At 36.1% G+C, this 22,653-nt stretch overlaps 2 protein-coding genes and 1 long non-coding RNA gene across 3 annotated transcripts; 1 reads left to right on the top strand and 2 right to left on the bottom strand.

The window, feature by feature from the left end:
* The first annotated feature begins 442 nt into the window (after positions 1-442).
* Positions 443-21,086, top strand: LOC110731813. Its single transcript, XM_021911699.1, has 12 exons — positions 443-716; positions 1,426-1,606; positions 1,692-1,807; positions 2,876-2,941; positions 3,053-3,192; positions 6,178-6,304; positions 8,133-8,284; positions 9,370-9,505; positions 10,178-10,262; positions 10,603-10,874; positions 10,995-11,147; positions 20,728-21,086. Exons 1-11 carry the CDS (start codon positions 516-518, stop codon positions 11,145-11,147), a joined length of 1,629 nt encoding a protein of 542 aa, XP_021767391.1. The 5' UTR covers positions 443-515; the 3' UTR covers positions 20,728-21,086.
* LOC110731815 lies at positions 3,194-13,813 on the bottom strand. The gene is made up of 3 exons (XR_002513365.1): positions 13,619-13,813; positions 5,319-5,645; positions 3,194-3,350 (listed from the first exon to the last, which is right to left on the bottom strand). It is a non-coding gene; the product is annotated as an uncharacterized LOC110731815 (long non-coding RNA).
* On the bottom strand, positions 21,053-22,345 carry LOC110731814. Its single transcript, XM_021911700.1, has 3 exons — positions 22,087-22,345; positions 21,895-21,956; positions 21,053-21,427 (listed from the first exon to the last, which is right to left on the bottom strand). The coding sequence occupies exons 1-3, from the start codon at positions 22,343-22,345 to the stop codon at positions 21,320-21,322; spliced, it is 429 nt and encodes a 142-aa protein (XP_021767392.1). The 3' UTR covers positions 21,053-21,319.
* Between the last annotated feature and the right edge of the window lie 308 nt (positions 22,346-22,653).

Below are 22,653 nucleotides of genomic sequence, written 5' to 3'. Positions count from 1 at the left end.
TTTTGTATGCACCCGATTTATACTAATATTAGTGTACATCAAGCATTATAAAGATAACTTTTAGCTCATTTTAGGGCAACTTTTTACCCTTTTTTGGGTAACTTTAAATATAACACATTTTTTTATGTGAATAGACAACAAGAAAAGTTTTATAAACGTTACGTTCAATCACTAATAATTGATTTTTAGATATTTAAAATGTGATTCTTTACCAATAAAGCGTAGATAATTTTTATTTGTATTGAGTTACTTTAATGTATATTGAGGTAACTTTTATTCATTTCAAGGATAACTTTTGCTCATTTTAGAGTATCTTTATAACGAATGTATAATATTTTATTATAAATCCGATTTTTTTAAAAAGTTTGTCATCTTGATATCTGTTTTAATCCGCTGAAATTTAATATGTTCTGCTATGTTAACCCACTCTTTTGTCCAAAAGGTCAAAAGAAGAGGGCCTAACAATTCAAAGCAACCAAAGTAAAAAGCTTACAACAAAATTTCCACCTCTGGGAATGGCAGAAGACAGAGAAATGGCGCCGGAATCACTCTTGGAAGCATCTCATACACCAAACTCTCTTCAATGGCAGCAACACCGCCATGAAAATGGAGTTGAAGTTGACGAAGCAGAAGAAGAACATGTAGACGAAGGCCTTCAACTTCAACCTGATGATGATAATGGTCCTACTCATCATCCTTATGCTCCTCCCGACGAGGTTCTCTTCCCTATTTTCTCTCTCTTATCTCACAATATTTTCAGTTAGGGTTTTAGCTATTCCTAATTTGATTTCTACTGCTTCATAATTGAATTTTGCAGATTGGATTATTGTTTGGATTCATTCAATTTATTGCTTAATTTTGTAATTTCATGCATTTTATACTTGAAATAATTTGAAACTGAACATGTCAACATTGTGGAACTTTTGTCACGATTGCAATTTTACACAGTTATTAACAGTTGGAGATTGGAATACTTCATGATCTTGTTTGTTATTACTAAAAAATTGGTTGTTTGGGCTATGTGATTGCTATACTTCGGAGTAATCTGATAATAGTATGAGAAAGCTCCTGCCAAAAAAAATAGTTAAATACTTTAAGATATGGAGATGAACGTTATGATATTAATCTGAGTTTTAATTATGCTCTTGATTAGTGTAGTCTAGAAAGCAACGCGTTCCCCTAAGAAAAATAAAGAAAGCATCGCGTTTCATACTTTCATGCCTTGATTTTCATGTTATGTATCGTTTTCCCTAGTGTAGTAATTACTTTTGTTATAGAGTCTGAAAGTTGTATTATCAATGCTTTTTCATTGTTTCCATTTGCAGCTTCATATGAGTAGTTTAGTAATAGTTACTGTACTCCTTAGGTTTCCTTGTTAACTTGTAGAGGTTCTTGTTACCCTAATACTTGTGTGATTTTGACCAGATTTTTGACATCACAACGACCATTGATCCTAGATATATAATTTCCTTGATACGCAAGCTTTTGCCTGTTGATGAAAGACAAGGTGATGACCTTCAAGGACTTGCTGAATGGAGTAGTTCCAATCAAAGACCAGATAATGATCAAAGGGCAAATGGTGCATCCTCTCCAAAGATAGATAGTGGTCAGAACAACTTAAATGGTAATTTAGCGAGTATAGACTGTAAATTCTGAACCTGTTGATCTTGAACAACCTTCAAAACCAGCAGGGACTGATGATAATGACACCGAGCCTCGTGAAAAGACAGCTAGAGAAAAGGCTTGGGAAGAAAGTGGTTGTGTTTTGTGGGACCTCGCTGCTAGTAAGGAACATGCAGAGTTTATGGTACTCGATTGTATTCTTTTACTATGTTTGCGTGCTGCAGGTTATAGTTTATGTTTCTTTTTTCTTACAAATCTGTCAAAAGTGGATCATGTATGGAAATAACAGGTAGTGGAGCTTATAAGATGGAGAAGTGTTGAGGCCTCAAGGGGTTTGAAATTAGAGTGTTTTTCTGATACATACTCCCTCCATTCCGTTTTGCTTGCCTTATTGAGGAGAAGTCTCTTTTATAATTTTGGGGGTTGAGCGGTAGTGGTGGGACCAAATGAAGTTGGTATGAGAGTAAAGATGTGATCCCCATTGACCATTGTAGTATGGGGAAAACTTTAAGGGATGAACCAAAAAAGAAAAATGGGACAAACATCAAGGAACAAACGTAATATTTAGTAAAACATCTATAGATGTGTATGGGGGAGTCTGGTTAAAAGTATTCTTTAATGGACGAGGGATAGTGCTTGGCTCACTGTGAAAAATGTGAAGATTCTAGGGAAAGCTAATGTCCTATGTAACTATGTATGATTGGCAATAATTTCCTAGCATTAGCGGGTATAGAGCCCACTAGTTTTACAACCTATCTTAGGTACATGTTTCAATGGGTAAGAGCATCCTTATTCATTCATGAACAAAAAAAAAATTGTTCAAGTTACTATTCATTAAAAAAAATATTTTCTCACTCATATACATAAGCTAATCAAATAATTTCCAAAATCCTCCTCTTAACCATGAATTTAAAAAAAAGTGTTCATGTTAGTATTTACTTACCCCACCTCTATTTATCTTTTATTAAGAATTAAAATACATACATACATAATAATATTATAATCTCATGGATGCACAAACAATTTCCATGAATGGTTTGAAATCCAAACCATTCATACTTGTTCTTCCCACTATTTACCATCGCCTAATTTTTTTACATTATTTTATTCAAATAGTAACCCAAACAATTTTATTTATTCATGGTTAAGGTTGCTCTAAATGAAAAGCAAGTAGCAATCATATGCCACCTAGAAGTTATGTCTTCATGTTGATGATACAAAGAAGAAAAAGCTGACTACAAGTTTTCTTCAGGTTCAGAACTTTGTGCTGGAAGTCCTTTTGGCCAATCTTGTGACTTCTGACTCTGTCCGTATTACTGTAAGTGTTCCTTATGCTGGCTTTTGTAATTAATCTTGGATTTACAATTGTGATGTACAGCAAATGTTTGTCACAACAAACAAATTCAGGTGGCTACAATTTATTCTGCAGGAGATTGACCTTGGAATTATAGGCAACCTTGCCTGCCATGAAGCACTTATGGACCAGATAACCTCCAATAATAAATTGTTGGAGACAATTGTAGACCAAGTGTTCTCAGATGATGCTCCTTGCCTGTGTGAAGTCTGTCGGTAATGTCAAAATCAAAGCATATTTCTACCTTGCATCATTCCCTGCACTCTCCCAATCAATATAAGGAAATATAACTTTAAACAATCATTCTTGCTGCTCTTGGGAGAAACTTGGGCTATTGAGTTTGTTGCCTCGTATGTGACTCTCAGCGTACAAACTGTAAATTATATTTTGAAATTTTAAATTTATGTAAAATTGCAATTAAAATATGCAAATCACTTTTTGGAATTTAACTTTCAAATCTGCTTTAATAATTCACCTGTTGGGCACATGCATAACAAATTATCCTAAAGGATTTGTGTGCAAAAAGAGCTGTAATGAATCAACATAAGGTGAGGGGCATTATAGGTAGCACTTAATAAGCTTGTTAAGATTAGCTTGGAGTGGAAGCTAGCAGTGAGTTTGCTATATGAATAAGGGATAGGAGTTTATGCTGAATATTGTGAAGAGTGGAGACATTTTGGAGAGCTCCAACCTCTCGAATGTTGGTTAGGGAGAGAACAAGCCTCTCGAAAGCTTGTACTATCAAGAGATTCAAAGGGAGAGAACAAGCCTCTCTTAATCTTCAAAGAGAGAGAACAAGCCTCTCGAAAGCCTATCTTAATCTTCTTCCTTTGAAAATCAAAGACAGAAATCCAAAGGGAGAGAACAAGCCTCTCGAAAGCCTCTCTTGATAGCCTGAGGCTATTACTCTCTTAAACTTTAGGTACTACTCTCTCAACATAGTTCCTCACAATTCACATAATGCTCCTACTTCCCATACATTCTTTATATATACAACCTAAGACTGTAAAAAGGACTAAAGTCATTAATTAATATTGTCTCTTTCTACCTTGCCTTGCCTTCACCTTGTTTCCTAGTGCTAGCTGGTTTCCCTTCCTTTTGATGTGGTTGCTGGTCCCTTTTGTATGCTTCCCTTTTCGCTCCTTTGGCGTTGGAACCGGATTGGTGGCTTGCGAGGCCCAATACACAAGTCCCTTACAGAATAAGTAAATACAAGACTTTGACATACTATATGGAAAAGTAACTATAGTGACTGGGGACCTCTATGCTGTATCGATTAGGTGATTTGTGGGCGGGGACTGGAATTATTCATCTAGACTTTACCACTTTCTTTTCACTACTAGAGTGGGATAGCAAGTATCTTCTGGACGGTGCCTTGGAATTGCTTTTTGGACCTTGTTCTGATTACTTTCTTATTTTGTCCGATAAAATCCTAATCTAGCAATCTGTTTCCCTTAAGAATTTATGGCTTTCCCATCTCAATATTTACAGTATGGTTTAGTGAGTTGTGGAGAAAGGGTGGTGTGCAGAGTTCCATGTGGAAATTTTCTTTAGTTTTTTGTGTTAAAACTGAACTTTAGTGAAAGAAATTGAAAGTCTAGAACAGGATAGCTGCGTACTAGGAAAAGTGAGGTTTGAAATGACCTTCTTGTGACTGATTCCAGTACAAATTCAAAGTTTTATTTACCCTTATCCCATAGGACCGTTGTACTATGTTAAAGTTACTGATCTTTATGAGATTTGACTTAAGTTTTCTCTGAGAGGGATCAACAGGTCTGATAATAAACTATTGCTCCTTTTTGTAGCACCTATTATGGAGGGTAGACAACATTTGATTGCTGCTCTGAATCTACCATTGTAATTGGAATGGTTGAAAAGACAAAGTTGTAAATGTGTGCTTCTAGGTTAATTTCGAGAAGGCTTATGTTAAGTTTCTTTTATATGTTTTCTAAGAGCAAGGGCTTTGACTTGATGGAGGCATATTTAAAGTTAGTTTTTAAGAGCTGATTTATCTATCCTTGCTAGTGGAGCTTCTGGAAAGTTGTTCACTATCTTCTTTATTGATTTCATTGTGGTGGCTGAGACAAGGGTTGATGGTGGAGAAATTGATATTCTCATTCTCTTCTCCTTTGAGAGATGGTGTAATAAAAGTGCTACTAAAATTTGAGGCTGTGGGCTGAACTGCTGAAACTCTGAAAGTGAATATTTTGAAATGCAGCCTAGCTGGTATAACTGACCTTGCAACAGTAATGTGTTAGTGAATAATGATTTTAAGACTTCAGAGCGTAAGAATTGGTAACAACTTTTAGATGAGTGGTGATGTAATGTTATAGTCTTTTACCATGATCAGTCCCTTCCTGATCGAGATAATATCAGCTGCAGCAAGGCTTATAATGGTAGAGAGTTTCCAATTTGCCAAACAACATTCTCATTGGGTAGCACACCACATCCTCCAGCATTATCTGAAGCCAATCGTGATCCATCTGAATTTACTTTCATATATCTCTTTTAGGGAGGATCCCAAGATCTGGTTTTAGTTAAGAGAATGTTGCTGGCATGCTGCTTCCTTGTTGATCTGCTAAGAGCTGTCAGTAGCTATAAATTCTTCTTGGAAATATTGAGTAGAGGTTGAAATGGATCATTTGTCTCTCAAAAAATGGCTTTGTTCCTGGATGACCAAAAAATAGAGGTGTCATATTTCAACAGAGCAGTTGAAGCCAATATTGTGTTTGTTGTATATTAAAAGCAATCCATGTAGATGAGAAAATTAAAATCAGTAGGAGAAAATATTTGAAATAGCATATTTCAAAAACTCCGGTGCATTTCTGAAAGGTGAAAATGGTTTCTATGATTCGTATGACATTTGACACATATTGGGTTGAATTAGGGATTTTTAGAGCAAAGCCTACTTTTGATGAACTAAGTTCCAACTTCCAAAGTAGCATTTTATGTTTCTAAGAAACCTTAATTTTCCACGTCTTTTCCTAGGGATGGTTGAATTGTGCTAGGCATATATGAATGTTTATATAATGTAAGGCAGTTATACCATGATACTATGAAAGTAGTTCTTCTTACTCATGGCCTCTTGGGTTGCGGTTTTGCAACTAATAAGGTTTCTTTCATAGCTTAGCCCTTAGTATAATGCAGTATAAGCATTTTGGATTCTCTGTCACTTCATGTATTTACAAATATTTTTGTAGGTTGCTAACTTTGGGTCTTCAAGGTTGCCAACGTGTTGTGTGGGCCAGAGCACTGCAATCGGACCACATCTTGAGCCGTATCCTTTGGATTGTGGAGAATACCTTAAATCCAGTCCTCATTGAGAAGGTGACTGGTTTCTTCTTCATCTTTGCTATCCTCCCCTCACCTCCCCCCTCCTCCCTTTTTTTAGTGTCAGGCTCTCAACTGCAAGAAACAATATTGGTATTTTGTAAATTTAATATCTGTACATCTGTTACACATCAGGAATGAATAGACAGAATATGAAAAAAGTTTGTTAACCAATTTTATTATTTTTATTTTTTATTATATTTTTTTAAGAGCGAAATAAGACGTGGCATGGCCACATGGTCATGCCAAAAGCTAGAAAAACTGGGATTTTGAAGAGAGTAGGTCTGCTATTGGTGTACTTTTATGCTTCCAGTTAGAATTATAGGCGTGATTGACATGAATCTTTTACCATTTACTTCTTCAAGAGCTCCTAGATCTGACGCAACTTTTTTTTTGGTAATTTAGAAAAAAATTCCCTTAAATTGGGAAAAAGGTATCAAAAGAGTCATTTAACAGCTAGTGTGGGGAGCTGATAGAAGCATTGTAGCTTTTACTTCTTTATGTGAGTTGACAAGCAGTCTTAATCTGTTACGAAGGATTCTGTTTGTGGCAATCTATTTGATTTCTGTCGTCATTAAATTTGTTTGCTAAAGAAATGTGCTCTTGGATTTCTTATATATCATTTTTTTTTTGGAGTAATGGGGTGATTGGTGAGGAGAGCAGGGACTGGCCGGTTGTTTTTCTGTGTTGAAGAATCATGTCTATAGAGATTGTATTTGTGTTGTGTAAGCTTTTTATCATAGACTTTGCTGGAAATTGTTATATCTGTGAGATCATATTTTTAGGACTTGAGCAATTGATTCCCTTACAAATTCCTCTAACTTTTGGAGAGACTTATTTGATAGAATAATTTAAACATACTCTGGTAGAATAATTTAAATGATAGTTAAATTTTTTTAGCTGGGGGAACTAGCACCCATCCATTCACAGAAAGGATACCAGGAGAAAGGAGGCTTAGAATAGACCAACTGCCTGGTGGATTAAGTTTAATGTCAATCCTTAGAATTTAAATAAAAGAAACAGGAGAGGAATTAATAAACCTGCATTCTGTCAAATAAGCGGGCAGGGTGAATACCTTTTTGCAAATTGTGAACTGTCTTCTTCTCTAAATACACCAATGTTATTTTTCATTGCTCCTCTACTTGTTTCACTTTTCTGACAATTGCAGCCTATTTTCCATCTTGTTGCCTTTGCTAATTTGCTTTCGATCCTTTCCAACTTCCAAGCATCTGTATCTATGCATTTACTTTTAGTGTGCTAGTGATCATATAGTTGGTGCAAAATGAGCTTTTGTTTATTAGTTTACATTGCACAGAAATACTGCCATTGGCAAGAAGTTGTTTTCTTTTTTCTGGAATAATCCAAAACAAAGTACTCTCCTGCCTCTTTTTCATTGTGTGTGCTGTTGACCATCCATTTGATATCTGGATATGCTAACTTTCATGTGGAAGGCAGAGTCATTAGTCACTTTTCCTCTACAAAGTATGGTCACTGTAACTTGGAAAGACATTCAGTATAAAATCTGTAGTAAGAAATCATTCTGAGAGGTTTTGGCAAGATATTATCTGAAGCAAGTGAACTGGATGCCATTTGTTGGACTTTTGGATGATTGCAAGTTTTGCAACTCTTTTTATCTCTCTATTGAGTTTACCTAGCATTAATGCATATCCTGTGACTGTTAATATTCTTGTGATAAGAGAGAATGTATTATTTCCATTATAGTTATCTTGTGATTATTAACAATAATAAAATTATCTTAATAGTATGATGAATAATGAGATTTATTTTTTATTTTTTATTTTTTATTTTTTACTGCCTTGAACAGAGTGTTGGGTTATTTCTAGCAATTATGGAAAATCAAGAAGAAGTGGCACCTATTCTTCTTCCAACTCTCATGAACTTGGGGCTGCCAGACCTTTTAGTGAATCTCCTGTCTTTTGAAATGGGCAAATTAACAAGTGACAGAATACCTGAAAGGTAAACGTTCTGAGTTGGGGTCAATCCTCTGCATGAGAATTATTAATGTTAGGAGATTTAATTGCCCGAGTGCTTCTAGCATTGTATGCTTTATGTTGATGTATGTTATACCTTTTTACCTTTACCTTACTTTGTAATGTTCTTTGGTTTCCTTGCAAACTGAGCTAACTTGGAGTTGTAGAACCAGGTTGTAATTTGATTATTGCTTCTATAGCTCTATGGAGAGATGTCAAGGACTATATTACCTTTCTGAGTTTCTGGTTCTTGTACTCATAATTTACCTTACACTATATGTATTCTTGTTTTATCCTGATAGGATGTGTGTACTTAACATAGATCAACTTTCAGAAGTGTGATTTTTTCGTAAAACACACCATTTTTGGGATGTGCTTATTGCGTAGGAGATAATTAGCAATTAGATGGATATGTTCAGCTGTGGCACAATTAATTTAAATGTTTCTAGGTTCAAATGCTTTGGTTGTTTGTCCAAATAGGAGATACAAGTAGCAATTGGATAGAGATGTATAACTTCAGCATACTTGGCTTTAAAGTTTGCAGATCTGAATTCTTTTGTATAATCCATCATGCATTAGCAGCTAATATCTGAAATCCTGTTTTCGCAATAGTCACTGTCTGGTTTCAAACTTGATGCTTCTGATGCCTCTCAATTTTCAAAAAAGATTCCGGAATAAGTTAAATTCAGTCAAAAAAAGATAAAACAAAATTTGTTTTCTTTCCCTGACAGTTTCAAACAAAATTAAGTTTTTCAGACAGTTTCATGTACAAAAAAGTTCTTTCAGTCAAAATAAGTCGAATTGAACAAAGCCTTATTTTGATAACCAAAACTTAGTCCTCACTGTTATTAATATCTAATGGATTAGAAAAATATATATACTGTTCTGTGACTTCTGTCCATGCATGTGTTATGATGATGAGCTAGCTTTCATGTGCAGATTGACATACTTGTGTTTTAACAGACTTCCTTAAGACACTTTTCTCTTAATTTACTCCAAATAAACTTTCTAAGCTTCGGAATCTTGCTAGTAATGAGTGAATTATGGTTTTTCTTTCTGTTCTATTCTTAGGTATCCTGCACTTGATTCAATTCTTCGCGCAGTTGAAGTTCTTTCCGTCACTGATGATTATTCAGAACGGATATGTTCAAATAAGGAAGTTGTTCAGATGGCTATAGAGCTGATCAAAATCCCTGAAAAGACTGAGGTGGTTCCTATCCCTAGAAACTATCTGTACTCCCTTAGTATTCAATTTAGTTTGATCTTCAGAAAGTTTAGCCTTAAATATTCTTTGGTTATATCCAGTGCCTTAAAATATAAATTTGTGTTATTCTTGATGATGTTAGCATAAAGTATATTGCCGGAATCGCACTAGTTTCCCTCGTCTTGAGTTGGGCGTAGAAAGCTGCTTTTACTTAGTGACTGGTCTCACTTCTTCTGTTTATTATAAAAATGAGGCTTGGATAATGAGCTCCCTAGAAGAATTGACAAGAGAAGTTGATTGTAATTTATATATTAGCCAAGTCACCTCCGACCATTAACTAATTAAACACATTCTTTAATATTGAAGTACCCTCCCCCCTTTCCTGGAACCTAAGATAGTCAAGAAATCTTGTCAAGTGAGTAGGTGTTATTCCGTATTTGCTTAAAAATGGCTTTGAGTGCACATTGCCCTGTTTAGTTTTGCCTAAGAGGCTAAGACACTGGATTTTAAAGACAAAATAATTCAGCTCTTGGCATATTATTGTTATGATTGTTCATGGATTTGATTGTAATGTCACATAGTGTTGACCTCGGTAATTATTTTTTGAAGCTGCCAGGTTTTCCATCTTGCTTTCAAGTTCAGGCTTAATTGGTCTACACTTGACTTATTTTGCAGATCTCCAGCTCCTGTGTAACTTCAGCAGTTTTGCTAGCGAACATATTAACTGATGCTCCTGATCTGGCTTTCAAATTGTCAGAAGGTGAATACATCATTCTTATTACTTTTTCTTGTGTTGTCTACTTTTATTTCTTTGTATTGGGCCCCTATGTCCCCCCTCTCCCTCACTCTTTCTATAAAAGTTAAAAAAAAAAAGAAAGAAGCAATCAAATTTTCTAATCTGTGATTGTAGTTAAATGGTTTTGCCAAACTTCAGAGGACCAAACTCATGATTCTAAATTTCCTATTCTATTCTTGGGTTTGTTCAACAAAAATCATGTAAGAGACATTAAAATGGCGGCTTTTACTTGAAAGTATTTTCTTTAGTCAACTTGACCATTGTTTATGGCTCATTTGACATACTAAATGCTCTGTACATGCAGATTTCCTTTTGTTGCAGTCTCTCCTCGATTTATTTCCTTTTACTTCAGATGATTTTGAGGCAAGAAATGCATTATGGAGTGTTGTGGCCAGACTTCTGGCTCGCGTTCAAGAAGCAGAGATGAGACCTTCAAGGTTAAATCAATTTGTATTGATGTTTGTGGACAAATCAGATATGATAGAAGATACCCTCCTTGAGAGCAAGCAGGATGAATCCTCAAATTGTGATGCTCATACTATATCAGAAGCAAAGTTTGACTCTAGAACTGTGGCTGTATCCTTCGGTACCTTTATTTCATTGCTTAATATGGTGCTCTTTATTTGTTAAATACCAAACCGTTTTGTAAGTGCATTGTTACTGTCTTATAACTCTTTATTTTCTTTAACGGAAAAGATTAAATGCATTGTTAAAATTTTGGTTCACTGGAATCGGGTGAAGGATGAGGAATCTGTAGCATACGATGACGCGGACAACTTAGAGAAAAGTTGTCCCGATGAAAGAGATGTTCAGAAACTACTAGACTGTTGTCTCAAGCATGCAAGTTAGGTAAGCACCAATTCATTTTGCACATGATGCTCCATTATAGGCATTCTTCCCTGGAAATGTGTATATTTTTCACTTTATATGAGGTGAACCGTTGACAGAAGCTCCCCCCCCCCCCTCCTCCCTTTCAATAATACTTATTTGATGACTGTCTTGTTTCTTCTGCTTATGTCTTTTATTTCTGAAACTGACTTTCGTTTGAAATGTCAACTTATTAGTTTCTTTATTGTGAGAAAGAAATTGTGATCTCCTTCCTGCATAAATGGCATTTTGATTAACTAGTTCAAACTTTAAAATGGAACCACACTGAATTGCAAAACTAATGGTACGTATTACGCCTTAAGCAAGTTTTTTTTTCTTAACTCTGAATATTGATGATCTAGCTTCATTTTAAGGTGTCCATAAAACATCTTCCTATTTTCTTTTGCTGTTGTCAAAAAAAAAAAAAAAAAAAAAAAAAAAAAAAAACAGAAATCCTTCTGATTACTTGAAATAGAGAAATTTCTAACTCAATCCATGTGAAGTGGACCCCTCCCCTCGAATGATAGCCCTAATTTGCTATTAGCCCATCTCAGTACCGCCGTTACTACTACTAGACACGCCGCTTGATTACACAATCAGCCACCATGGTTTGCTCTCGGCCACATACCCACTCGATCCCCACGAGTTACAGGGTCCACCCGGCCACGAACCACCACACATTGGACCATGCCCACACGCCCTGCCAACGAATTACAGGGCAACCACCACCAATCTCAGGGCAAACTTCGAGGACACATGAAGGAACCCATCCCACACATAACGCCCGTATTGTCCTAGTCGAACCGTCGGCTCTGATACCACTTGTTAGGGCTGTCGCACACGTTCACACATCCACTAGTATGATATTGTCCGCTTTGGGCTGGCAAGCCCGCACGGATTTGTTTTTGGGCACAACCCTAAAGGCCTCATACTAGTGTAGTGAATATCTCATTAATAAGGAGCTCTCCTCCTTATTTCTTACATGTGGGACTTGGGATGCATATTCCCAACAGAGTACTATTCTTAAACTACTAGTGAAGCTAGGTTTAGGGCATCTAGTGCCAAAATGTCTTAGGTATGAAAGACTTCTCATTACGTTGAATGCAGTGTACTTGCTGAACAAAATACTTTAGAAATGGCCTTGGAAATTGTTACAAGTCAGACCTTTTGGGGACTAGCCACAACATCAAGGTGCCATAGAATTTGCTTAAATATTAGAAAAAAAAATTATTGATAACCGTAACCAGAATTTCTTATACAGACTTGAAAATTCACCAGAAACATACTTCAAAGCCTAAAAGTAATCACACTATTTTGCATCGATAATAAAACTACCAACCCAGCTTATGTGATGGTTGGATAGGTTACCCTTCATATGTAAAAGATTAATATACATACTACCAAATCAAGCAAAATACCTGAATCTAACTTGATAGCAAACCTAAAAACAAACAACAGAAGCAAACTAGCTACAACTCTTAATAAAGTGACCGAGAAACCATCAGTTTAGTGCTATTCTGTCAGGAATATCAAATCAGTAAGGCAGATCTTAGCTTATCAGAACACCTTCAAGTTTCATTCAAAAGAAGATTTCTTTGTTAATAGCTGAAAATTTTAAGATACAAGCGGTGTACTGTGCTTGGTACAGACAATAGTTATTTTGTAAAGAACATACAACTATTTTGTAAAGAACATATTGTTGTTTTGTAAAGAACATTTATTATATATATATTTTTTTAATTTTTAATTTTTTATATTATTATTTTTATTAGGAAAAATGGAAAATAAAAATCGAACCTTTACACTTTCTTCTCGTAAAAATCCAACCTTCATTTTATTTCACAAAAATCCCACTTTTATACCCCACCTTCTCCAACAGATCCATTTAACCTTAAACCTGTTAAACAAGTTATTTTTTTTATTTTTTTAAAATTCTCTCACTTTCACTTCTCACTCCTCCTCTTTCTCTCTCCTATCTCCTCAAAAACTGAAACAAAGCAGCCCATACCTCTTCGGCCGCCACCACCTCTGCCACCTTACCCCTAGGTTGCACTGATACGGATACAGGGACAAAAACGGGTACGGATACGGGGATGGGATACGACAATTTTTTTTTTTCAAAATACGGGTACGGTTCGGATACGGCAAAAAAAAAATCAGCAAAATATAAATCCATTAAAAAAAAAAATTACCAGACCCACTACCTGTATTACTACCAACATTTTGAGAGTCCATTCAACTGCACAATGTAAAAAAAAAAAATACCTACTGACATTCTCATTTAATGTCACTACAATTCACTATAATATCAACAACACATAAAAACAATTAAAAAAGAAAACAGAAGACTTACAGAAAGAAAGAAAGAATAGAGTCAGAAAGAAAGAAAGAACTCAGGAAGAGCCGTTCAAAAAAAATAAAAAATAAGAAAGAAGAGAGTCAGAAAAACTTACTGAAGCAGGAAGCCTCGCAGGTGGGTCTCCAGCGAAGAAGGTGGGTCTCCGGCGCCGCCTTGAACCAGGCGTCGGTTGTCGCAGCCTCCAGGTGAGTCTCCTGTCGCCGCCGTCAATCCAATCGCACAGGGACGGAGAAGATGAAGGAGTTCGAAGTTTTAGGGTTTGTGAGAATTGGGGGAAATCGAGTATGAGGTAAGTTTTGTTTTGATTTGGGGTTTTTTTTAAAAAAAAAAATTGGGCTGGGCTTCTTGGGTACGGCGGAATTTTGGATTTCCCGTACCCGAAACGTATCCGATCAAGACCCTAGCCGTCCCCAAAATGACGTGCCGTACCACTTTTGATGGGGACGGATCCTAGCCGTCCCCGTCGCGTACCCGTCTCCGAGACGTTTCGGGTACGGGAGACGGCAGCCCAGAGCCGTACCCGTGCATCATTGCCTTACCCCACCCTACCCAAACCCAGAACCGACCTTCTTCCTCCTCCTCCACTCTTTCTCCTTCCAAACCAACGCCCAACCACAAGTAGTCCCAAAACACCTAATGATTGCATTCGATTGTCGTAACAATGCTAAAGATCACATAAAGCTCAACAACGATTAACAATTCAATCCCAATCAACACAATGGGAACAAACACAATCGCTTATACCCAAAACTAACCTAACTCAAACCCAAAAAACCAAGAAATCAGAAATCAACCGCACTTACAAATAATTGAAAACAAACACACCCACTTATCCAAATAATCAGATTGTGTCAGCAAACCCAAAACTATATCAAATTAGTTTCCATGTCAATCGAATTTCGGAAATCGAAAACAAACACCCACAAATCCAAACAGTGAGGGAGGTTGTTAGGGGCTAGGTTTCAGGTAGGGAGGTTTTCGGGGGTTAGGGGATTCGACGGTGGGTGAGCTAGGTGGCTGGCGTGACAGAAAAGGGGAGGTGCAGTGTGGGTTGGTCGGTGGGGATGGGGTGGTCAGGGAAGGAGGGTGGGGCTGGCTTTTCCAAATTTTTTTTGTTTTTTTTAATTTTTCTTTTAAATATTGTTGTTTTTTAATAATTAAAAAAAAATTGACCCAATAATAGCTTACACGTGGCATGTAACTTACAAAAACCGGTCATCAACAGGGTAATGGATGGTAATGGATCTGTTAGAGAAGGTGAGGTATAAAGGTTGGATTTTTGAGGAATAAAATGAAGGTTGGATTTTTAGGAGAAAAAAGTACAAATGTTGGAATTTTCTTTTCCATTTTTCATTATTATTATTATTATTATTATTATTATTATTTTTCATTATTATTATTATTATTATTATTCATTATTATTATTATTATTATTATTATTATTTTTCATTATTATTATTATTATTTTCATTATTATTATTATTATTATTATTATAAAGAACATCTGTAATATTAATAAAGAACATGATAATGTTATGTAATGAACATTATTTACATGTACCCACCATAATTGACAAAATTCAAAGAACATTTCGCAATAAGCAACGAACAAAAGTATATTACACTGGCAATCAAAGAACATGGACATATGTTCTTTTCACTCTTTTTTGGTGCAAAAATGTTCTTTTTAATTTAGATATATGTTCATTACAATTTAATAGTATGTTCTTTTCACTATAGTTGTATAATCTTTAATTTACATTTGTAAAATATGATCTTTCCGCGAGAAACGCGTGTACAATGCACGGTACAGGCGCCTTTTTTGGTATCCCTGAAGCCAAAAGCAGTAGTCTCTTTGCTTGACTTAGCAACTATTTCGATTTCATCTTTAATTTGAGATATAGTCCTGTTACAATTTAACAACTGAGACACTATAACAGTTGAAGTAGAGATGAGAAGTAGATTCCCGATCAACTTCAAAGAAGTGTGCACATTCTTCAAATAGGATCACAAGTTCCATTTTTGTAAGCTTATCAGCAGTATGCAACCTTTGATGCAGCATATGCCAAGTAATAAATGGCTTTCATCCCATTCGCAGTTGTCCTAGAAACATATTTCTACCCTCTAATATCAATTTATCATCATCTAAGTGAGAGGCTGTTGAATGTTACACGAGGAACAAAATGGAGGAGTCCAATTAGCATCTTCAATTTGTATATCCTTAGGTAAGGAATTTTTGACTTCCATCTCTATGAGCACTCTGCACTCTTGGAAAGAAGTGTAAGGTGCCTCGTATTCATCCACAAATAGAGAAACCAAATAAAGGAACCTTGAAGGCTTCCTATCTTACTTTAGCTGTCTTATCTCCAACAGTTCAAAGGAAGGTTTGGAAACTTTACCCATAGAGATGTACCTTTTGAACCTCTTCATGAAAATTAATAATTAGGGATTCAAAGCTTGATAATTATAGATTTGTTAGCAAAAGAATGAAGGCCTTAAGTGAATACAAAATGATGTTTCTGTCATCTATAGAACCATAATCAACTTAGAAATATTCATTATTGAAAGAACCCTAATAAAATATAATAACCTCCCAATGCTTCTCAGAGTGACTGATCTTTATCTAAAGCACCCACAATTTGATGTACATAACCTAGAAGGCTAGAACCTCAAAATGGGGTATTCGGTTTTGCCTAGATGTTGTTTTTTATGGTTTCACTCTCCTGTATGCATACTTTTAGTTTTATAGTCTTTCATTTTTATAGTCTTAAACTTATGCTTATCCATCCTTGGTGTTAAACCTGGGCACCGTGCCGGGCCGTGCCGCCGCGGGCAGTGCCTGGCGGGCCACGGGCTGGTTCGTGCCGTGCCGGTCGTGCCGGCGGGCCCAGGATTTCGTGCCGTGCCGTGCCGGCCATTTTCACAGGCCAGCCCACGGCACGGCACGACCCTCGTGCCTGGCGGGCTCGTGCCGTGCCGGCCACGTGCCGGCCTGCGGGCTGGTGCAGTTTTCAAATAATTTTTTTTTTTTTTTTTATATAATATTATAAATTAATAAGTTTATAATGTATATAAGTTATAAAATTATAATTATAAGTTTTATAAGGTTATAACTTATAAGTTTATAAGTTATAAGTTATTAAGTTATGAATTTTATAATTATAAGTTGAATATTTATGTTTTATAATTTGTATATTCAATATTTATATTTATATATTTACTTTATACTATTACTTTAAAATTTAATGTTTATGATTTATTAGTAATTGGTATAATTTTTTTTTTTTTAATATGAATTTACAAATTGTAACAAAACGGGGAAAAAAGGCAAATTGGACTTTGGATGTGAATAATGCGTACTTTATATTATTATTACTTGAGTTGAGAAAATTGTACAATGATAACAATGATAAAAATCATACAATAATGGTATTAAACAAAAATTGGAAAATGATAAAATTGATATTTTTAAAATCGTATAATATACAATAATTGTCTATTCTTCTTCTCCTTCTTCTTGCTCGTCTTCGTCTTCGTCTTCGTCTTCGCCTTCGCCTTCAAGGTCATCGGCTAGTTGCATAGATTGGGAACTAGCCGAACCCGAACCGAAAGCGGAGGTTCCTTCTTCGTTGTCGTTGTGGTCGTAAGAACGGTCTTGTGAGCGATTTTCCGCATCCAACCAATCTTTGAAACACACGCACATTTCTAGTGTTTCGGGTTTTAGACTTATTCTTCTATCGTCTAAAACCCTTCCGGATGCGCTGAAAGCTCGTTCGGAGGCGACGGAGGAAACTTGGATAGCAAGAATGTCTCGTGCCATTGCCGCCAAAGTTGGATGTTTCGAGCTTTGTTGTTTCCACCATGCAAGGAGGTCGAGGCTGTTTATCTCATCGTCGTCCATGCCTTTGGTGAAGTCGTAACTTAGGTACATCTGCAACTCCGAGACGTCGTTTTTTGTTCTCCTGATTGATGAATCACCTGAAAACCTTGAAATCAAGTTAGTAGCTTGTGAAAATAAATGTTTGGCCTTCTTACTTACGTTTTTGGATGGTTGGGAAGGCCCTGAGCGAGGAACGGTGCCATATTTGGCTTCATAGACTCTATATAAAGCAAAAAACTGATCCTTCACATTAGTCTTATAGTTTTCTACATCATCGTCAAGAAACATGCATTGAAAGTAAATGTCAACTAACATAAATGTGTTTTCATACTTTTGCGTAGGATCTAATATGGAAGCAAAAATATAAATCAAAGGAATCTCACTATAATATTTACGCCACTTTTTTTCCATTGCTGGAAGATACTGATCATAATCACTTTGATGGCGATGATCAGCGAAAAGTTGGGCGAGTAAGCATGCATTAGAAAGAAAGTTTTGAGCACAAGGATTGTAAACAGTAGAAAAACAATACGTGATGTTATATAATAACTGTAAAAATTGCATATATCTTTCACAGTTATTCCAATCATCATCATACAAAGCATTTTGTGGAAATTTTTTGTTGTAAAATAATGTTAACGGGCCCTTGTACTCAATTGCCTTTGTTAACATGTCATAGGTGGAATTCCACCTAGTTGGGCAATCGGTTCTAATTTTTATTACCCTTATCTTTTGTTGTTTTAGAAAACTCTTCCATTCTTGGTATCTCATGTTAGAGCTATTAATAGACATAATAGCATCTCTGATTTTGCTGTAGTATGGGCCAATTGCCCGAACTCCATCCTGTACACATAAGTTAAGTACATGGCAAACACATCTAGTATGAAGAGCTTCACCGTCTAATAGTACATCGATTAAGTTTTGTTTGATAAGATTAGCTGTGTATGTCATAGAGGTTGCATTATCAAAAGTCATAGACATCATTTTATCTCGAAGGTTGTATTCGTCTATTGCTTGCATTAAATGGTGAGCAATGTTAATGCCGGTGTGTGGGTATTCCAGCATTTTGAAATGTATTATTCTTTTTTGTAACATCCATTGATCATCTACCCAATGGCAAGTCACACATAAATAGTGATATTTATAACCACTATCCCAAGAATCGGCTGTTAAAGATACTCTACAGTTAAGGTTACTCAATTCGGCTTGTAACCGGACTTTGTACTCTAGGAAATTTTTCATTGCGGCGGAACGAACGGTTTTTCTAGAGATTCTTTTATGTTGGGGTTGTAGTGCTTTGTTAATGTAGGTGTTGAATGCGTCACTTTCCGAGAAAAGAAAAGGTTGTTCAGCGTGTACTATCATTTTTCCTAGCTCATCCCTATCCCTCTCATAGTTGTATGTAAAGCCGTATGGATGGAATTGGGAAATTTTGGGCAGGGTTGGATCACTAGCTGGTTTTGCACAAGCTTTCATGTGTCTAGATAAGTGTCCCGTCCCGTTTTTGGTAACTGTCGTGAATACACTATTACATGTTTTACATTTTGCCCATTGTTCACCATTTTTACTTAGGACAAAATAACGCCATACCTCACTCCTTCGGTTTTTCAAAAGTAGCATCTCAGTTTCGGTTAACCATTCATGATGTGTGTGATGGTTAGTAGTGGGAGTGGCAGTAGAAGGGGTAGAACCGGAGGGAATTCGGGTACTTTCTTGGCTACCTTGGCTAGAACAATAGTTTTGTTGATCACCGATATAATTAGGTGGAAATTGGTATGGTGGTAGTGGAAATTGGTTTAGTGGTGGTGCTGGAAATCCCGACGTATTATATGGCTCATAGCCCGGGGGGAAGTAAATGGGGTCATTGGTTTGACTCGTAATTTGGGGGCTCGCTGTATTTGGTGGTTCCCTAGAACTACTACGGATAAGTCGGCCTTTCCCCCTAGACCTAGATGATGGGTTGTTCGATGCCATAATTAACAATTAATTTTTTAATAAAAAGTGGTTAACTATAATAATAATAATTAATAACAACAATTTTAACAATAAAAATATCAATAATAATAATTAATAACAACAACTATAACAATAACAATAACAACAAAAATAAATAATAACAACAATTGTAACAATAATAATAATTAATAACAACAATTATAACAACAACAATAACAATTAACAACAATAATAATTAAACAAGATTATTCTAATAATAACAATAAAACAATAATAAATTTAAGATTAGTTTAGATCTTACAACCGTGCTTCAACGCTCCACTAATTACGATTACGAACTTTTTAATTTTTTCCGATATTAGGAAAATAATTAGAGAATTTAAGAGAATAATTAGAGAATTTAAGAAAATAAGGATTATTAGAGATTTAGAGAATATAAGAGATAAGAAGAAGAGATTGTGATTTTGTGATTTGGGAATGAAATGGAGGTGAGTATTTATAGAATTTTTGGGGAGCAAATTGGCAACAAACTAGCCGTTTTTTAGCCGTTTTTTTGGCTTATTAAGGAGCTAGAATAAACGGTAACATTACCGTTGGCCCGCGGGCCGTTCCGGGCCGTGCCTGCGGGCCGGCACGACGGGCCAGCACGGCGGGCCATGGCTGTGCTCGTGCCGGGCCGTGCCTGGGAATTCTCAACCCTGTCCGTGGCACGGGAGTTGAACTTCGTGCCGTGCCGTGCTTGAATTCGGGTCGTGCCGGGCTGCGCCGAACGGCGGGCCGTGCCGGGCGGCTCGCGGGCCAACCCGGCCCGTGCCCAGGTTTACTTAATGCAATGTGATTGGCATGCAAACTGTAAAATTTTGGTTCACTTTAATGAAATTCCTTTTGGAGTGATGTTCCCAAAATTCGCTTTAGTGCAATCACTTGTGTGGCATAATAGTTTTTAGCTATTCTGACAATTATCACCTGGCCACCTTAAAAGTTAAAAATTAAGTTAAGTATGTCTGACATGCTATCTTGTTTGTTTTCCAAACATGGCTCTCGAATGATGGAAAACATCAAGGCCTCAAACTGTCATGTTTCTGAGTCATGTAAATCAAATTAAAACGGCCTATGTCCCTTGCTTTCATAGTCTTATTCTTGGAGCTACTTTTGAGCTTGGACTAACTAGACTGTTAGTAAGGGTTTCATGATGCATGTTCAGTCTTAACACTGAATTACACATCTTGCTGTGAAATGCTTTTAGTTAAGTTTCTGCTATCACAGATGTGCTGTATATTTTCCCATCTTAACTGAGTTATCAATTTAATTTTCTTGGATTTTCTTGTTGATATGATATTGAATTTACAGATCTTAATTCTTTGCAGGATATGGTTATACTAATCTTCTGGAAATTTGTGGCTTTTTGCAATTGCTTAATTGAGGAACTCATCTTCAGCTTCAACTTTTCATCAAGAGATTGCAAACCTCAAGAATAGTTTAGTCAGGGTAAGGTAAACATTGTCTGAAAATTTTGCTAGGATTAGGAGCATGTATACTAGGAAAAAAACTTAAATTTTCTAGCAAAGCTTTCCAGCAATTGAAGAGTTGTTTAAGCTTCAATGTGTGGCGTGGAACATTACAAAAGAGAAACAATGTAAAATGATAGTGGCTAGGATTTAAAAGGAACAGAGCAATGTAAAGTACAATGACTTTCACAAATCTAAATGTTTTAGCTTCCTTTTCACAGACCTCTGTCGTAAAGAACGAAATATCAGTAGTACACTGCAGGAGTGCAGATATTTTGACAATTCGCTATATAAACCATATGCTACTATGACAGCAAGCACTTGAATAAGCAAAAGGTGTGAAGCAAAAAGGGGCAATTGTCATTACAGAGTTACATTTTCTTAACCAGGAAATTACAGAAACATAGACTCTGGTGGCTGAAATTTGACGCCTGTAAAGTTAATCTTGTGTTCAATCTTCAATAAGAGGTTGGTAGAACAATCTGTAGGCTTCAATAACTTCAAGATACCACATCGCCTCTCTATTAGGATTTGCTGAAAGATCAACTATCTTGTGAACCTGCAAATTAGAGTATGAAAGAACAAAATACGTGAATGAAGAAATGGTTTATTTTTACAGGTTATCAACTTGTTTGTCACTGTTTATCTAAATAACTTGTTTGTTAGACTGTTAACCCAGGAAAGGGTGATGGTTGTGGTGGCAGCGCCAATACTTTACCTCATGCTGCCACCCCTGTTGCAGTGCTACTGTCTCGAAACAATTGCCCATATTTGAGGGTCACAATTAAGAATTCGAGTTCTACGCCACACCAATTTAGTACTTCCTATTTGAAAATTTCTTCTTGTTTCGACCTTTTGAAACAATAACAGTCCAAACAGGAAGAATTTTGCGAGATGATTAATTTGAAATTCGCAAAAAAGATGGTAAAGATTTTACTTTTAAAGAGTATGATACAATGAGAAAAATGATGAAGGAATTTAAACAAACATATGGTGTGCGATTCACAAGGAAGGTGAATATAGTACCTTAATCATTGGGTTTTTGCCGGCAGGAACAAGGTAAGGTCCGACTACCATCACATACATCCCTTGATCATCGAACGAAAACAGAGCACAAGAAAAGAAAACAGATGATAAAAATAATCACGAAATAAAATTCAAGAAAAGAGGTAAAATTGACGAACAAAAACAGAAAATAACAAAATAATAGCAAGGTACCAGTAACCCAATTATCTTGTTTGAGGTAGCTCTTAGAGAGAAACAATTCAATAACGCTTGTACCGTCATCAAGAAGAAAGCGACAGCGGTTATCGTCGTCATCGTCGTTGTTATTGTCGGGAACGGAGACGAGAAGGCCCTGAACCCAAGCGCGTTGGAAGAGGATGCCACCAAAAGTGAAGGAAGACTGTGAAGGAGTCTGTTTGGATTGCTTCAATTGTGCACACATTAGCTTTAGCGCTGCTAGTGTGTAATCCATCTTCTGCCTCTTCTCTCTCCTCTATGTTTCTCTCTTTAGTCTTTAAACTCGTTTGAAATTCTCAAATGAAATCTGGCGGTATTGCTTTGGCGCCAAATGTTTTTTAATTTTTATTTTGTTTAAAGAGCAACTAATTTATTCTATCTATTTTCTTAAAATAAATTATTCTGTCTATTAATCTCAATTTAGGGCATTCAACATATTTGCTTGATAATTATTTTAGAAATAATCTGATAGATTAAATATTCTTTAGGCTAGGTTCAGTTCACATGATCTGATCTGATTTGAATTTTTCTAGTCTGATCTAA

This window comes from Chenopodium quinoa, unplaced genomic scaffold (genome assembly GCF_001683475.1).
Source record: "Chenopodium quinoa cultivar QQ74 unplaced genomic scaffold, ASM168347v1, whole genome shotgun sequence".
In the NCBI taxonomy this organism is placed as follows: Eukaryota; Viridiplantae; Streptophyta; class Magnoliopsida; order Caryophyllales; family Amaranthaceae; genus Chenopodium; species Chenopodium quinoa.
This window is presented reverse-complemented; position numbering and strand designations above follow the sequence as displayed.

Excerpts from the sequence above, each read along its gene's own strand:
- LOC110731814 (XM_021911700.1), bottom strand. The coding sequence starts at position 22,345 with ATGGATTACACACTAGCAGCGCTAAAGCTAATGTGTGCACAATTGAAG. Across the intron at positions 21,957-22,086 it reads ACAAGATAATTGGGTTACTG|GGATGTATGTGATGGTAGTC; the intron begins GTACCTTGCTAT and ends TCGATGATCAAG. Across the intron at positions 21,428-21,894 it reads GCAAAAACCCAATGATTAAG|GTTCACAAGATAGTTGATCT; the intron begins GTACTATATTCA and ends TCTAATTTGCAG.
- LOC110731813 (XM_021911699.1), top strand. The coding sequence starts at position 516 with ATGGCAGAAGACAGAGAAATGGCGCCGGAATCACTCTTGGAAGCATCT. Across the intron at positions 6,305-8,132 it reads ATCCAGTCCTCATTGAGAAG|AGTGTTGGGTTATTTCTAGC; the intron begins GTGACTGGTTTC and ends TGCCTTGAACAG. Across the intron at positions 10,263-10,602 it reads GGCTTTCAAATTGTCAGAAG|ATTTCCTTTTGTTGCAGTCT; the intron begins GTGAATACATCA and ends CTGTACATGCAG.